This window comes from Pristiophorus japonicus, unplaced genomic scaffold, assembly GCF_044704955.1.
Source record: "Pristiophorus japonicus isolate sPriJap1 unplaced genomic scaffold, sPriJap1.hap1 HAP1_SCAFFOLD_29, whole genome shotgun sequence".
Lineage (NCBI taxonomy): Eukaryota > Metazoa > Chordata > Chondrichthyes > Pristiophoridae > Pristiophorus > Pristiophorus japonicus.
The window spans coordinates 3,559,577-3,577,169 of NW_027252668.1; the positions used below are offsets into that span (position 1 = coordinate 3,559,577).

General features: G+C 46.9%; 3 protein-coding genes across 3 annotated transcripts; all 3 read right to left on the reverse strand.

Annotated features, from left to right (window-relative positions):
* Positions 1 to 12,623: 12,623 nt before the first annotated feature.
* LOC139248208 (histone H3) lies at positions 12,624 to 13,034 on the reverse strand. Its single transcript, XM_070871963.1, has one exon. It carries the CDS (start codon positions 13,032 to 13,034, stop codon positions 12,624 to 12,626), a length of 411 nt encoding a protein of 136 aa, XP_070728064.1.
* A 733-nt stretch (positions 13,035 to 13,767) lies between these two features.
* On the reverse strand, positions 13,768 to 14,179 carry LOC139248209 (histone H4). Its single transcript, XM_070871964.1, has one exon. The coding sequence runs from the start codon at positions 14,177 to 14,179 to the stop codon at positions 13,868 to 13,870; it is 312 nt and encodes a 103-aa protein (XP_070728065.1). The 3' UTR covers positions 13,768 to 13,867.
* A 1,012-nt stretch (positions 14,180 to 15,191) lies between these two features.
* On the reverse strand, positions 15,192 to 15,659 carry LOC139248131 (histone H1-like). Its single transcript, XM_070871880.1, has one exon. It carries the CDS (start codon positions 15,657 to 15,659, stop codon positions 15,192 to 15,194), a length of 468 nt encoding a protein of 155 aa, XP_070727981.1.
* Positions 15,660 to 17,593: the final 1,934 nt, after the last annotated feature.

The window sequence follows — 17,593 nt, forward strand, 5'->3', positions numbered from 1 at the left end:
GAGGGCGTGTCCTGGGATGGGGTGCGGGGGGTGAAGAGGGAGCCGACACTTGCTCTAGTGCTAGAGACTGGCGGGTACAGAATATAACCAACACTCACATACCAATTACTGACAGTTACAGCTTTAATCCACACTCACAAACCAGATACTGACAGGTACATATTGAGCACCACACTTATCTACCAGAAACTGAGAGATGCAGAATAAAACCCGCACTCTTACATCAGAAACTGACAGGTACTGAGTCTTAAGAGAAGTAGCGACAGGGATAGTGGAATGCATTGGTTGTAATTTACCAAAATTCCCTGGATTCTGGGGAGGTCCCAGCAGATTGGGAAACTGCAAATATAATGCCCCTATTTAAAAAAAGGACAAATAACAAAAAGCAGGAAACTATAGACCAGTTAGCTCAACATCAGTGGTTGGGAAAATGTTGGAGCCCATTATTAAAGAAGCAATAGCAGGACATTTGGAAAAGCATAATTCAGTCAGACAGAGTCAGCATGGATTTATGAAGGGGAATTCATGTTTGACAAATTTGCTGGTATTCTTTGAGGATGTAACGAACAGGGTGGTAAAGGGGAACCAGTGGATGTGGTGTATTTGGACTTCCAGAAGGCATTTGACAAGGTGCCGCATAAAAGATTACCGCACAAGATAAAAGTTCACGGGGTTGAGGATAATATATTAGCATGGATAGAGGATTGGCTAACTAGAGAGTCGGGATAAATGGTTCATTCTCGGGTTGGCAACCAGTAACTAGTGGGGTGCCACAGGGATCAGTGCTGGGGCCCCACTATTTACACTCTATATTAACGACTTGGAAGAAGAGACCGAGTAGAACATAGTCAAGTTTGCTGACGATACAAAGTTGGGAGGAAAAGATGTGTGTGATAAGTACACAAAAAACCTGCAAAAGGACAGACAGGCTAAGTGATTGGGCAAAAATTTGGCAGATGGAGTATAATGTTGGAAAGTGTGAGGTTATGCACTTTGGCAGAAAAAAATTGAAGAACAAGTTCTTATTTAAATGGAGAAAAATTGTAAAGTGCTGCAGTACTGGGGGTCCTGGTGCATGAAATCAAAAGGTTATTATGCATGTACAGCAAGTAATCAGGAAGGTCAATGGAATGTTGGCCTTTATTGCAAAGGGGATGGAGTATAAAAGCAGGGAAGTCTTGCTGCAGTTATATTGGCGAAGCCACACCTGGAATACTGTGTACAGTTTTGGTTTCCATATTTAAGAAAGGATATACTAGTTTTGGAGGCAGTTCAGAGAAGGTTCACTAGGTTGATTCTGGAGATGAGGGGGTTGACTGATGAGGGAACGTTGGCCTCTACTCCTTGGAATTGAGAAGAATGAGAGGTGATCTTATCAAAATTTATAAGATTATGAGGGGGCTTGACAAGGTGGATGCAGAGAGGATGTTTCCACTGATAGGGGAGACTAGAACTTGGGGGCAGAGAAACAGAAAATAGGTGCAGTAGGTCATTTGGCCATTCGGGTCTGCACCACCATTCTGATGGCTGATCATTCCCTCAGTACCCTTTTCCTGCTTTCTCTCCATACCCCTTGATCCCTTTAGCCACAAGGGCCATATCTAACTCCCTCTTGAATATATCCAATGAACTGGCATCAACAACTCTCTGCGGCAGGGAATTCCACAGGTTAACAACTCTGAGTGAAGAAGTTTCTCCTCATCTCAGTCCTAAATGGCCTACCCCTTATCCTAAGACTGTGTCCCCTGGTTCTGGACTTCCCCAACATCGGGAACAATCTACCCGCATCTAACCTGTCTCGTCCCATCCCGTCAGAATCTTTTATGTTTCTGAGATCCCCTCTCATCCTTCTAAACTCCAATGTATAAAGGCCCAGTTGATCCAGTCTCTCCCCATATGTCAGTCCAGGAATCAGTCTGGTGAACCTTTGCTGCACTCCCTCAATAGAAAGAATGTCCTTCCTCAGATTAGGAGACCAAAATTGAACACAATATTCCAGGTGAGACTTCCCCAAGGCCCTGTACAACTGCAGTAAGACCTCCCTGCTCCTATACTCAAATCCCCTAGCTATGAAGGCCAACATACCATTTGCCTTCTTTACCACCTGCTGCACCTGTATGCCAATGTTTCAATGACACCCAGGTCTCGTTGCATCTCCTTTTCCTAATCTGCCACCATTCAGATAATCTGTCTTTGCGTTTTAGCCCCCAAAGTGGATAAGCTCACATTTATCCACATTATACTGCAATATGCCATGCATTTGCCCACTCACCTAACCTGTCTAAGTCACCCTGCAGCCTCTTAGCGTTCCCCTCACAGCTCACACCGCAACCCAGTTTAGTGTCATCTGCAAACTTGGAGATATTATAGGCATAATCGTAGAATTAGTGGCAGCCCATTTAAAACTGAGATGAGGAGGAATTTCCTCATATCAGAGGGTTGTAAATTCATTGCTTCAGAGAGCTGTGGAAGCTGGGTCATTGAATAAATTTAAGACAATTTCTTAACCGATAAGGGATTATGGCACGCGGGGAGGGAAGTGAAGCTGAGTCCATGAACGGATCAGGCAGGATCGTATTAAATGGCGGAGCAGGCTCGAGGGGCCGTATGGCCTACTCTTTTTCTCCTATTTCTTATGTAGACAGATACACACTCCCATACCAGAGACAGACTTGCACAGAGATAGATATACACTCCCGTAGTAGACACTGATGGGCACAGAAATAGATACCTATTCCCATACCAGAGACTGACAGGCAAAGAGATAGATACATACTCCCATACCATGACAAGCATAGAGATAGATACATACTTCCATACCACAGACTGATAGGCACAGAGATAGATACATACTCCCATACCAGAGACTGACAGGCACTGAGATAGTTACATACTGACCAGCACACAGATAGATACATACTCCCATACCAGAGATTGACAGCACAGTGACAGATACATACTCCCATTCACGACTCTGACTGGCACAGAGAATAGATTATTACTCCCATAGCAGATTCGCGTACCAGAGACTGACCGGCACAGAGATAGATACATACTCCCTACCAGAAACTGATCGGCACATGGATAGATACATAGTCCCATACTGGACACCACCGGACACAGTTACATTCTCCCACACCAGAGACTGACAGCACAGAGATATACACGTACTCCTATACCAGAGAATAACGGGCACAAAGATAGATACAAACTCCCATACCCGAGATTGACAGGCACACAGATAGATACATACTCCCATACCAAAGACTGACAGGCACAGTGATAGATACATGCCTACATACCAGGCACAGATAGATATATAGTCCCACACCAGACACTGACTTGCACAGAGATGGATACATATTCTCATACCAGACACTGACTGGCACAGATACATAGTCCCATACCGGAGACTGACAGCACACAGATGGATACATACTCCCACACCCGACACTGACTGGCACAGAGTTAGATACATACTCCGATACCAGAGACTGACAGGCACACAGATAGATACTTACTCCCATACCAGAGAATGGCAGGCGCAGAGATAAATACGTACTCCCATACCAGAGATTGTAGGTGCAGAGATAGATACATACTCCCATACCCGACACTGACTGGCAGAGATAGATACATACTCCCATACCAGACACTGACAAGCACAGAGCTAGATACCAGGCCCATATCAGAGACTAAATGGCGCAGTGATAGATACATACTCCCAGACCATAGACTGACCGGCACACAGATAAATACATATTCCCATACTAGAGAATAGCAGGCATAGAGATAGATACATACTCCCATACCCAACTCTGACTCGCACAGAGATAGATACATAGTCCCATACCAGAAACGGACAGCACAGACAGATACATATTCCTATACAAGACACTAACCGGCACACAGATAAATACATACTCCCATACCAGAGATTGACAGGCAGAGAGATAGTTACATACTCCCGTACAAGATACTGACAGGCACACAGATACATACATAATCCCATACCAGCGACTGACTGCACAGAGATAGATACACTCACTCATACCAGACAATGACATAGATACATACTCCCACGCCAGAGACCGACAGCACAGAGATAGATACATACTCCCAGACTAGAGAATGACAGGCACAGAGATAGAAACATAGAAAATAGTTGGAGGAGTAGGCCATTCGGCCCTTCGAGCCTACACCGCCATTCAAAAGATCATGGCTGATCATTCCTTCAGTACCCCTTTCCTGCTTACTCTCCATACCCCTGGATCCCCTTAACCCTAAGAGCCATATCTAACTCCCTCTTGAATATATCCAATGAACTGGCATAAACAACTCTCTCTGGCAGGGAATTCCACAGGTCAACAACTCTGAGTGAAGAAGTTTCTCCTCATCTCAGTCCTAAATGGCCTACCCCTTATCCTAAGAATATGGCCCCTGGTTCTGGACTTCCCCAACATCGAGAACATTCTTCCTGCATCTAACCTGTCCAGTCCCGTCCGAACCTTGTGTTTCTATATGAGATCCCCTCTCATCCTTCTAAACACCAATGAATAAAGGCCCAGTTGATCCAGTCTCTCCTCATATAACAGCCCAGCCATCCCTGGAATCAGTCTGGTGAACCTTTGCTGCACTCCCTCAGCAGCAAGAACGTCCTTCCTCAGACTAGGAGACCAAAAGTGAACACAATATTCCAGGTGAGGCCTCACTAAGGCCCTGTACAATTGCAGTAAGACCTCCCTGCTCCTATATTCAAATTCCCTAGCTATGAAGGCCAACATACCATTTGCCTTCTTGACCGCCTGCTGTACCTGCGTGCCCACTTTGTGACCGATGAACCATGACACCCAGGTCTCGTTGCACCTCCAATTTTTCTAGTCTGCCGCTGTTCAGATAATATTCTGCCTTTGTGTTTTTGCCCCCAAAATGGATAACCTCACATTTATCCACATTATACTGCATCTGCCATGTATTTGCCCACTCACCTAATCTGTCCAAGTCACCCTTCAGCCTCTTAGCGTCCTCCTCACAGCTCACACCGCCACCCAGTTTAGTGTCATCCGCAAACTTGGAGATATTACACTCGATTCCTTCATCCAAATCGTTAATGTATATTGTAAAGAGCTGGGGTCCCAGCACCGAGCCCTGCGGCAGCCCACTAGTAACTGCCTGCCATTCTGAAAAGGACCTGTTTATCCTGACTCTCTGCTTCCTGTCTGTCAACCAGTTCTCTATCCACGTCAGTACATTACCCCCAATACCATGCGCTTTGATTTTGTACACCAATCTCTTGTGCGGGACCTTGTCAAAAGCCTTTTGAAATAGATACTTATTCCCATACCAGAGAGTGAGAGGCTCAGAGATCGATACATACTCCCATACTAGAGACTGACAGGCATGGAGATAGATACATACTACCATCATCATCATAGGTAGTCCCTCGAGTCGAGGATGACTTGCTTCCACACCAAAAAGTTCAAAGGTGTTTCAATGAAGGACATAATATTCTAGGTCCCGAACTAAATCTTAAAAGGTGAAAGATTGCTGTGCGTGGATTTTTTAAATGTTTGGTGACTGTTGCACACCAGCCGCCACACGGACATGACAGAGCTAGGTCTTGGTCCAGTGGCAAGATGACTGGAGACCAGCTCTGCTGCAAAGACATATTGAGCACACATATTGCAGTGTGGGCTGGCCCAAGCTGCCCCTGGGCCCTCGCCTCTTCTGGGGCAATACTCCCAAACCAGAGACTGTCTTGCACACAGATCGATACATACTCGCGTACCAGAAACTGACAGGCACAGTGATAGATGCATACTCCCATACCAGTGAATGGAAGACACAAAGATAGATACGTACTCCCATACCAGAGATTGACAGGCATAGAGATAGATATATACTGCCATATGCGACACTGACTGGCAAACAGAAAGATACATACGCCAGACCAGAGAATGAATGACACAGATAGATACATTCCCCCATACCAGAGACTGACATGCACAGAGATAGATACATACCCCCATACCAGACACTGACAGAGATAGATACATACTCCCATACCGGAGACTGATGGGCACACAGATAGATACTTAATTCCATACCAGGCACTGGCAGGGACAGAGAGATACATACTGACAGGCGCAGAGATAGATGCATACTCCCAGACCAGAGACTGACTTGCACACAGATAGATACATAATCTCATACCAGAGATTGTAGGCGCAGAGATAGATACATACTCCCATACCAGAGAATGGCAGGCACAGAGATAGATATATATGCTCATTCCAGACACTGACTGGCACAGAGATAGATACATACTCCCATACCAGAAAATGACAGGCACACAGATAAATACATATTCCCATACCAGAGAATAGCAGGCACAGAGATAGATACGTACTCCCGTACCAGAGACTGACCGGCATAGAGGTAGATAAATACTTCCACACCAGACACTGACAGGCACAGAGATAGGTACATACTCCCACACCAGAGACTGATAGGTACAGAGTTAGATACATACTCCCAGACCAGGGAATGACAGGTACAGAGATAGATACGTACGCTCGTACCAGAGACTGACAGGCACAGTGAAAGATACATACTCCCATACCAGAGATTGACAGGCATAGAGATAGATACATACACCCATACCGGACACTGACAGCACACAGATAAAGATGAAATAGCAGCACATTTGGAAAGCAGTGACAGAATCGGTCCAAGTCAGCATGGATTTATGAAAGCGAAATCATGCTTGACAAATCGTCTGTAATTTTGAGAATGTAACTAGTAGAGTGGACATGGGAGAACCAGTGGATGTGGTGTATTTGGACTTTCAAAAGGCTTTTGACACGGTCCCACACGAGATTGGTGTGCAAAATTAAAGCACATGGTATTGGGGGTAATGTACTGACATGGATAGAGAACTGGTTGGCAGACAGGAAGCAGAGAGTCGGGATAAACGGGTCCTTTTCAGATGACAGGCAGTGACTAGTGGGGTGCCGCAGGGCTCAGTGCTGGGACCCCAGCTATTAACATTAATGATTGAGATGAAGGAATTGAGTGTAATATTTCCAAGTTTGCAGATGACACTAAACTGGGTGGCGGTGTGAGCTGTGAGGAGGACGCTAAGAGGCTGCAGGGTGACTTGGACAGGTTAGGTGAGTGGGCAAATGCATGACAGATGCAGTACAATGTGGATAAATGTGACGTAATCCACTTTGGGGGCAAAAACACGAAGGCAGATTATTATCTGAATGGCGGCAGATTAGGAAAAGGAGAGATGCAATGAGAGCTGGGTGTCATGGTACATCAGCCATTGAAAGCTGGCATGCAGGTACAGCAGGTGGTGAAGAAGGCAAATGTTATGTTGGCCTTCGTAGCTAGGGGTTTTGAGTATGGGAACAGGGAGGTCTTACTGCAGTTGTACAGGGCCTTGGTGAGGCCTCACCTGGAATATTGTGTTCAGTTTTGGTGGTCTAATCTGAAGAAGGACGTTCTTGCTATTGAGCGAGTGCAGCGAAGGTTCACCAGACTGATTCCCAGGATGGCTGGACTGACATGAGGAGCCATGACCTTGTTGAATGGCGGAGCGGGCTTCAGAGGCTAGATGGCCTACTCCTGTTCCTAATTCTTATGTTCTTATGAAAGACTGGATCGACTGGGCCTGTATTCACTGGAGTTTCGAAGGATGAGAGGGAATCTCATGGAAACATATAAAATTCTGACGAACTGGACAGGTTAGATGCAGAAGGAATGTTTCCGATGTTGGGGATGTCCCGTACCAGAGACTGACAGGCACAGAGATAGATGCATACTCCCATACCAGAGACTGACAGGCACACAGATAGATACATACTCCCAGACCAGAGACTGGGGAAGTCCAGAACCAGAGGACATAGTCTTAGGATAAGGGATAGGCCATTTAGGACTGAGATGAGGAGAAACTTCTTCACTCAGAGAGTTGTTGACCTGTGGAATTCCCTACCGCAGAGAGTTGTTGATGCCAGTTCATTGGATATATTCAAGAGAGAGTTAGATATGGCCCTGACGGCTAAAGAAATCAAGGGGTATGGAGAGAAAGCAGGAAAGGGGTACTGAGGTGAAGGATCAGCCATGATCTTATTGAATTTTGGTGTAGGCTCGACGGGCCGAAAGGCCGACTCCTGCATCTATTTTCTATGTTTCTATAGTCCCATACCAGAGACTGCCAGGCATAGAGATAGATACATACTCCTATACCAGAGACTGACGGGCACAGAGATAGGTACATATTCCATCATCATCATAGGCAGTCCCTCAAGTCGAGGATGACTTGCTTCCACACCATAAAGTTCACAGGTGTTTGAATGAAGGACCTAATATTCCAGGTCCTGAACTAAATCTTGAAGGGTGGAAGATGCCTGTGCGTGGATTTTTTTATCGTGTGGTGGCCGTTGCACACCAGCCACCACACGGACTTGACAGAGCTAGGTCTTGGTCTAGTGGCAAGGATTAACCAAGGCGACTGGAAACCGCCTCTGCTGCAAGGACATCATGCGCACACATATCGCAGTGTGGGCTGGACCGTGCTGCCTCTGGGCCCTCGCCTCTTCTGGGGCGATACTCCCAAACCAGAGACTGACAGCACACCGATAGATACATACTGCCATACCAGACACTGACAAGCATAGAGATAGATACATACTCCCACATTTGACACTGACAGGCACAGAGACAGACTCGTACTCCCGTACCAGATCGTGTAGGTACAGAGACAGATACGTACTCCCGTACCAGATCGTGTAGGTACAGAGACAGATACGTACTCCTGTACCAGATCATGTAGGCACAGAGACAGATACGCACTCCCATACCAGAGATTGTAGGCACAGAGACAGATACGTACTCCCATACCAGAGACTGACAGCGCAGAGATAGTTACACAGTCCCATATCAGAGACTGACAGATACAGTGATAGACGCATACTCCCATACCCGAGACTGACGGGCACAGTTAGATACAAACTCCCATACCCGACACTGTCAGGCACACAGATTGCTACATACTCCCATACCAGCAACTGACAGGCACAGAGAAAGTTACTTGCAGTCGGATTCAGGTGAATTTATAATGAGGAACAAAGAAATGGCAGATCAATTGAACAAATACTTCGGTTCTGTCTTCACGAAGGAAGACACAAATAACCTTCCGAATGTACTTGGGGATAGTGGGGCTAGCGAGAAGGAGGAACTGAAGGATATCCTTATTGGGCGGGAAATTGTGTTAGGGAAATTGATGGGATTAAAGGCCAATAAATCCCCGGGGCCTGATCGTCTGCATCCCAGAGTACTTAAGGAAGTGGCCCTAGAAATAGTGGATGCATGGTGATCATTTTCCAATATTCTATTGACTCTGGATCAGTTCCTATAGACTGGAGGGTAGCTAATGTAACACCACTTTTTAAAAAAGGAGGGAAAGAGAAAACAGGGAATTATAGACTGGTTATCCTGACGTCGGTGGTGGGGAAAATGTTGGAATCAATCATTAAGGATGAAATAGCAGCGTATTTGGAAAGCAGTGACAGGATCGGGCCAAGTCAGCATGGATTTATGAAAGGGAAATCATGCTTGAACCTTCAAGATTTTTTTGAGGATGTAACGAGTAGAGTGGACAAGGGAAAACCAGTGGATGTGGTGTATTTGGACTTTCAAAAGGCTTTTGACAAGGTGCCGCACAAGAGATTGGTGTGCAAAATCAAAGAACATGGTATTGAGGGTAATGTATTGACGTGGATAGAGAACTGGTTGGTAGATAGGAAGCAGAGAGTCGGGATAAACGGGTCCTTTTCAGAATGGCAGGCAATGACTAATGGAGTGCCGCAGGGCTCAGTGCTGGGACCCCAGCTCTTTACAATATACATTAACGATTTAGATGAAGGAATTGAGTGTAATATCTTCAAGTTTGCAGATGACAATAAACTGGGTGGTGGTGTGAGCTGTGACTTGGACAGATTAGGTGAGTGGGCAAAGGCATGGCAGATGCAGTATAATGTGGATAAATGTGAGGTTATCCATTTTGGGGGCAAAAGCACGAAGGCAGATTATTATCTGAATGGCGGCAGATTAGGAAAAGGGGAGGTGCAACGAGACCTGGGTGTCATGGTTCATCAGTCATTGAAAGTTGGCATGCAGTTACAGAAGTCGGTGAAGGCGGCAAATGGTATGTTGGCCTTCATAGCTAGGGGATTTGCGTATAGGAGCAGGGAGGTCTTACTGCAGTTGTACAGGGCCTTGGTGTGGCCTCACCTGGAATATTGTGTTTAGTTTTAGTCTCCTAATCTGAGGAAGGACATTCTTGCTATTGAGGGAGTGCAGCGAAGGTTCACCAGACTGATTCCAGGGATGGCTGGACTGACCTATGAGGAGGGACTGCATTAATTGGTCCTTTATTCACTGCAGTTTAGAAGGATGAGAGGGGATCTCATAGAAACGTATAAGATTCTGACGGGACTGGACAGGTTAGGTGCGGGAAGAATGTTCTCGATGTTGGGAAAGTCCAGAACCAGGGGACACAGTCTTAGGATAAGGGGTAGGCCATTTAGGACTGAGATGAGGAGAAACTTCTTCACTCAGAGTTGTTAACCTGTGAAATTCCCTGCTGCAGAGAGTTGTTGATGCCAGTTCATTGAATATATTCAAGAGGGAGTTAGATATGGCCCTTATGGCTAAAGGGATCAAGTGGTATGGAGAGAAAGCAGGAAAGGGGTACTGAGGGAATGATCAGCCATGATCTTATTGAATGGCAGTGCAGGCTCTTAGTGCCAAATGGCCTACTCCTTCACCTATTTTCTTTGTTTTTATGTACATATTGACAGGCACACAGATAGATACATACTCCCATGCCAGAAAGTGACACCACAGATAGATACATACTCCCATACCAGAGACGGACAGGCACACAGATAGATACATATTCTCATACCAGAGACTGACTGCGCAGAGATAGATATGTAGTCCCATACCAGAGATTGACAGGCACACAGTTGGAAACATCCTTACCAGACAAACTGGCACAGATAGATACATACTCCCATACCAGAGACTGACAGCACAGAGACAGATACATACTCCCATACCAGGGACTGACAGATTCAAAGGAAAACCATCTCGGAATTAGGTCAAAAGTGGCAGTTATAGCATAAGACCCACAATAATAAATCAGCAGCTGATAAGTACAGAATAAAATCCAGACTCCCATAACAGACACTGCTAGATATGAGTAAAGCCCACACGCACATACCAGGGACCGATAGATACAGAGTGACACTCTCGCTCACGTACCAGAGACCGAGAGAAACAGACTAAAACCCACAATCACAAAGCTGAAAATGGTAGATACAAAGTAGTCCCCTCAATTCCGTATCAATAATTGACAGTTAGAAAGGAAAATGAATACTGGTATATCAAAGATATTGTTGGAAATCTCAGCGGGTCAGGCAGCATCAGTGGAGAGAGGAACAGAGTTTATGTTTCAGGTGGATGAGCCTTTATCATCGAACTGAAACGTTAACTAACTCACTCTCTCTCTCTCTCTTCACAGAAAGTGGATTAAAATTTGACTGGATCCTACGGCCGTGAATTGAACCCAGATCAACTAGCTTGGAAGGCAGCTGTGCTCGCCACTCTACCACCATCACACGCATCAAGCGGGAAAGCATCGCTTTCTGTTTTTACACGTGTCTGTCAATCCCACACTGACACACTACCAGAGTGTGACAGATAGTGTCTTTACTATACTCCCAGTCAATCCCACTCTGACACACTACCAGACAGTGACAGATACAGTGTCTTTACAAGAGCAAGTAAAGCGGACAGGATTTAATGTAATAACCCAAAGGCTCTTTTCAGAGCCACCCACACTATCTGTGAAAGGGCTGCTTTCTGTTCTGTGGATCACAATTGTCCCTGATCTAATTTTATACAAAATAGACGGAAGCTGAACGTCAGACCGCTAGTCATTGAACATGTTGGGACAGCCGAATGTGAAGCGGATAAGAGCCGAGTATAAAGGAATGAGCGGTTGATGGGCTCACTGACTTTTATACGGGCAATAATTCCCTAGGGAGAAATATATGCATTCTGAACACATTAATCAATGAGGACTTTTATCCTTTTTTTAAATTTGCGTACAGAAGGATGGAATTCCAGCTCAAGGCTAATTTAAAATATCCCAAATAGTATCCGACCTGTGCCCGCATTAAGAGCTGGGTTAAAGGTGAGATACAGATTGCAGACAGCTCGTCCCCTCTCTGGAATCTGTCCCGGTATGTGCAGTGGGATCAATTCACTATCACATCTCCCACTCAGTTAGCGACCCACATTGGGCGGGTGTAGTCGGTATACTGGGCATCTGACTCGCATCTATACATGGATCAAAGCCGCACCATCAGATAATCACCGCCTGCACTGCATAAAGCCCCAGTTATAGTAACACTACAAGACGTGTACGGTGTGTACACGGGACAGTTTGCGTGGAGCCGGTCGCAGCCCTTTCCTTTGCTGATTTGATGGCTCTGAAAAGAGCCGTTGTTGCACTTGGTGCGAAAGCTTGGAGCCCGGGCAGGAGTCGTCTAGGCGCGCTCCCCGCGGATGCGGCGGGCCAGCTGGATATCTTTGGGCATGATGGTGACTCGCTTGGCATGGATGGCGCATAGGTTGGTATCCTCAAAGAGCCCCACCAGGTAAGCCTCGCTGGCCTCCTGCAGGGCCATGACGGCCGAGCTCTGGAAGCGCAGGTCGGTCTTGAAGTCCTGAGCGATCTCCCGCACCAGGCGCTGGAAGGGCAGCTTGCGGATGAGCAGCTCGGTGGATTTCTGGTAGCGGCGGATCTCCCTCAGAGCCACGGTGCCGGGTCTGTAGCGATGAGGCTTCTTCACTCCGCCCGTGGCCGGAGCGCTCTTCCGGGCCGCTTTGGTCGCCAGCTGTTTGCGAGGAGCCTTCCCTCCGGTCGATTTGCGCGCTGTCTGCTTGGTCCTGGCCATTTTCTGAACAGATCTCAGCACAATCTGGGACACACGGACTGGGAATGGTCCTTTTAAAGTGTCTATCAGGGCCCGCCCCTGGGCTGTGATTGGTCACAGCCCGACGGCCAATCATGTTTCAACCAATCACCGAGAGCGAAAGGGAAGGGCGGGGATTACTGGGCCATGATTGACTGAAATGAAACTGACAGTTCGTCAATTTCAAACAGCCCGCCAATTTCAGAGTCTCAAGGAACAGGGATTAAAGAAACTCGAATTTCCCACCAGCAATTTAAGATTCCGGCTCTTTATAACCTCGATGGTGCCCCATTATAAATCACCAATCCCATTCTCTTTAACATTCCGGTTTGAATTCTGTCCCATTAATGATGGGTCTGTAGCGGGCGGGAATAATTCCCCGGTCACTGCATCCTGTAAACACAAAGTCCCGCATCCATCCCGCCAGTGCCGTCCCGTTTCATCAATTGTCACACACAAAGCTCACAACATAACAGGATTATCTGTGAGGGGAGACTGTAATCCCGCCCGCTGATTGTGACCGGGACACCCGGAGTTTCTAATCTCATATTAAACTATTGTTCTAAAATATTTAATAGTTCCCATATTCCTACAGCGACTGCACTGCAAAAGTACTTTATTGGCTTTGAGAAGTCCGATGGCCGTGTAAGGCGCTACATAACTCGGCGTGTTACTTTCCATTAAATAAATAACTCAAATAATTTCCCACCCAAATTGTCCACAGAACCATCCCCAAGTCATTGCTGTCTTTGTGAGGCGGTGGGTGGCTCTTAAAAGAGCCTTTGTGTTGTGCTGGATGGAAAGGGTGGAGTTGTTCAGCCGCCGAATCCATAGAGAGTGCGGCCCTGGCGTTTGAGAGCGTACACCACATCCATGGCAGTGACCGTCTTGCGCTTGGCGTGCTCGGTGTAGGTGACGGCGTCCCTGATGACATTCTCCAGGAAAACCTTCAACACCCCACGGGTCTCCTCGTAGATCAGGCCCGAGATCCGCTTGACACCGCCACGGCGAGCCAGGCGGCGGATGGCGGGTTTGGTGATGCCCTGGATGTTATCACGGAGCACTTTACGGTGCCGCTTGGCTCCGCCTTTGCCCAGTCCTTTGCCTCCTTTTCCTCGTCCAGACATGATGATTCTTCACTCAAACTGTCGCTGAATGAGGAACCAACTGCTCCTGGCTCCTTTTTTATAGAGCCGGCCCCGACCTGACTGAGAAAGCGCAGAGTGAGAGAGGCGGGAAGGGGAGGAGACAGAGTGAGAGGTTAAACAGAGAGCGCGGCAGGGGAGGAGACAGAATCAAGATTGAGAGACAGAGCAGAGCGCCGCCTCTGATCTTCCAGCTCCACCTCCAGCTTGCTACAACCGCCAATTTCAAATTGTTTTCTCCACAATACAACCGATACACAGCGCTCCGCACGAACCCTTACAGACTCGGAATTCATATTCAAGGCTTCCAGGGACCAGAAGCTTTTAAATAAGGTCCTGGTACAATTAACAATCAGGAATATTCCCGCCTATATAGTCCGTTCCCTGTCAATCTCAGACCTTATTCCATCTCCTCTCACAGACCGGTTCAGCACTTTACAAACACCTTATTCCAGCTGATTTTGAGAATCTGAAGTTTGGGGTTTGAGTTGTGAGGCGAGATATCGCCGCCAGTCCCATCGTCTCACAGAGACTCTTCCCCCTGAATCTGTGAAATGACAATGACCAGGAACTGAGACTGGAGCCGGACTCAAACCCCAGTTACAGTGAGGCCCGGTCCGGACATTCCATTCTCTGTGTTTTATTGTAGGCACTGGGGGAGGGGTGGGTGCAGACACTGGGGGAGGGGTGGGTGCAGACACTGGGGGAGGGGTGTGTGTTGGCACTGAGGCACTGGGGGAGGGGTGGGTGCAGACACTGGGGGAGGGGTGGGTGCAGACACTGGGGGAAGGGTGGGTGCAGACACTGGGGTAGGGGCGGGTGCAGCCAATGGCAACGAGTCACGAGGGATCCCGGGGTCATTTTCAATTATTTCTATCTGGAATCTGAGCCCGGGACAGGGATTATTTGATTCCGGGATCAGCTCTTTTCTGAGAGGCGTGGGTGGCTCTGAGAAGAGCCTTTGGGTTTAAATGTTTAGAAGTTGCCTTTTTATTTACTTTTTGGGCGCTGCTTTCTTGACCTTTGCTGATTTGGACGTGGCCTTGACCCTCTGGTTCTCCACCTTTTTGGCCGCCTTCACTTTCTTGGGACTCTTGGGCTTCTTCACCGCCGCCTTCTTCCCAGCCGGCCCTTTCGCTGTCTTTTTTGCTGTTGGTGCCTTCTTGGTGCTCGTTTTCTTAGCTGCTGCTTTCTTTGCTGGAGATTTCTTGGCTGCTGCTTTCTTTGCTGGAGATTTCTTGGCTGCTGCTTTCTTGGCTGCTGGCTTCTTCACCTTCTTTCCCACTTTCTCCTGGGGATCCGTCTTAGCGATTTTGAAGGAGCCCGAGGCGCCCGTGCCCTTGATCTGCTTCAGGGAGCCATTCATCACATTCTTCTTAATACTGAATATGATCTGGGACCCGCGCTTCTCCACATCCACACCTTTGGCCGCCAGAGCCTTCTTTATCGTGGCCAGGGACATTCCTCTGCGATCCTTGCCATCGGCCACAACCTTGAGGATGTTGGTCGCCCAGACACAGACAGATACAGTATCAGTTTTACACTTTGTATCAGTGTCTCCATAATACGCTCAGTAACAGTGCCACACCTTCATGTATTGCACCAGAGAGAGAAACAGAGACATTATCCGTCTTGCACTTCCAACAGTGTTTCCACATCACGCTAAATAACAGTATCCCGCCTTCACAACCAGTACAAGAGAGAGCGAATAGCAACAGAGAGTCAGAGAGAGAGGGGAGAGGTCTGAGCGAGAGACAGGAGAGTGCGAGGTCGGGCGGTGAGACACAGAAAGACATGCACAGTATCAGTTCCAGACTGACCTGTGAAGTCCCGTTTTATTCTGGAGAGACAGAAGATGAAGTCTCCTCTCTCACTATATTGTACCAGAGACAGAAACATTATGAATCCCACACTGCGGGACAGTGTCAGAGAGTGAGAGAAACAGTGTCCCACATTTATCACTTGCTTGGCTATGATCAGAGCAGGAGTAGGCCATTTGATCCCTCGAGCATGCTCTGCCATTCAATAAAATCATGGCTGATCTGATCATGGACTCAGCTCCACTTCCCTGCCCGCTCCGCATAACCCTTTTGTTATATCTGTATACTTGTATTTACTCTGTACAGTCACCGAGGGCTCATCCCATGGAGTCCCAAGGATCCCATAATCCTTTGGGAGCACAGGTATTTAAGGAGGCTTCCCAGGTTGGAGAGGCACTCTGGAGACCTGCAATCAAAGACAGAGGTCACACTTTACTTTGAGCTCACAGTGTTCAGTCTGACTCTTTCTCCACAAACAACAACTTTACTCCATTATCGCTCAAAAATCTGACTATCTCCGCTTTAAATATATTCAATGACCCAGGCGCCACAGCTCTCTGGCGCAGATAATTCCATAGATTTACAACCCTCTGAGAGAAGAAATTCCTCCTCTTCCCAGTTTTAAATGGGCAGCCCCTAATTCTAAGATTATGTCCCCAAGTTTTAGTTGCCCCTATGAGTGGAAATATCGTCTCTGTATCCACTTTGTCAAGTCCCCTCATTATCTTATAAGTTTCAATAAGATCACCTCTCATTCTTCTGAACTCCAATGTTTTTAGGCCCAATCTACTCAAACCTATCCTCATAAGTCAATCGCTTCATCTTCGGAATCAACTGAGTGAACCTTCTCTGAACAGCCTCCAATGCAAGTATATCCTTCCTTAAATACGCAGACCAAACTGTACACAGTACTCCAGATGTGGCCTCACCAATACCCTGTACAGTTGTAGCAGGACTTCTCTGTTTTTATACTCTATCCCCCTTGCAATAAAGGCCAACATTCCATTTGCCTTCCTGATTACTTGCTGTACCTGCATGCAAACTTTTTGTGTTTCATGCACAAGGATCCCCAGATCGCTTTGTACTGCTGCACTTTGCAATTTTTCTCTATTTAAATTATAATTTGCTTTTCTATTATTTCTGCCAAAGTGGATAACCTCACGTTTTCCCACATTATACTCCATCTGGAAGTAGACCTGAGTCCATGATCGGATTAGCCATGATCACACTAAATGGCGGACCAGGCTCGAGGGATTATATGGCCTACTCCTGCTCCTATTTCTTATGTCCTTATGGGCCACATTTATGCTCACTCACTTAGCCTGTCTATATTCCTTTGCAGATTTTTTGTGTCTTCCTCACAATTTGCTTTCCCACCCATCTTTGTATCATCGGCGAACTTGGCTAAATTAAACTCGATCCCATCATCCAGGTCATTAATATTGATTGTAAATAGTTGAGTACCCAGCACCAATCCCTGCGACACCCCACTAGTTACTGTTTGCCAACCGGAAAATGACCCATTTATCTCGACTCTCTGTTTTCTGTTCGTTAGCCAATCCTCTATCCAAGCATA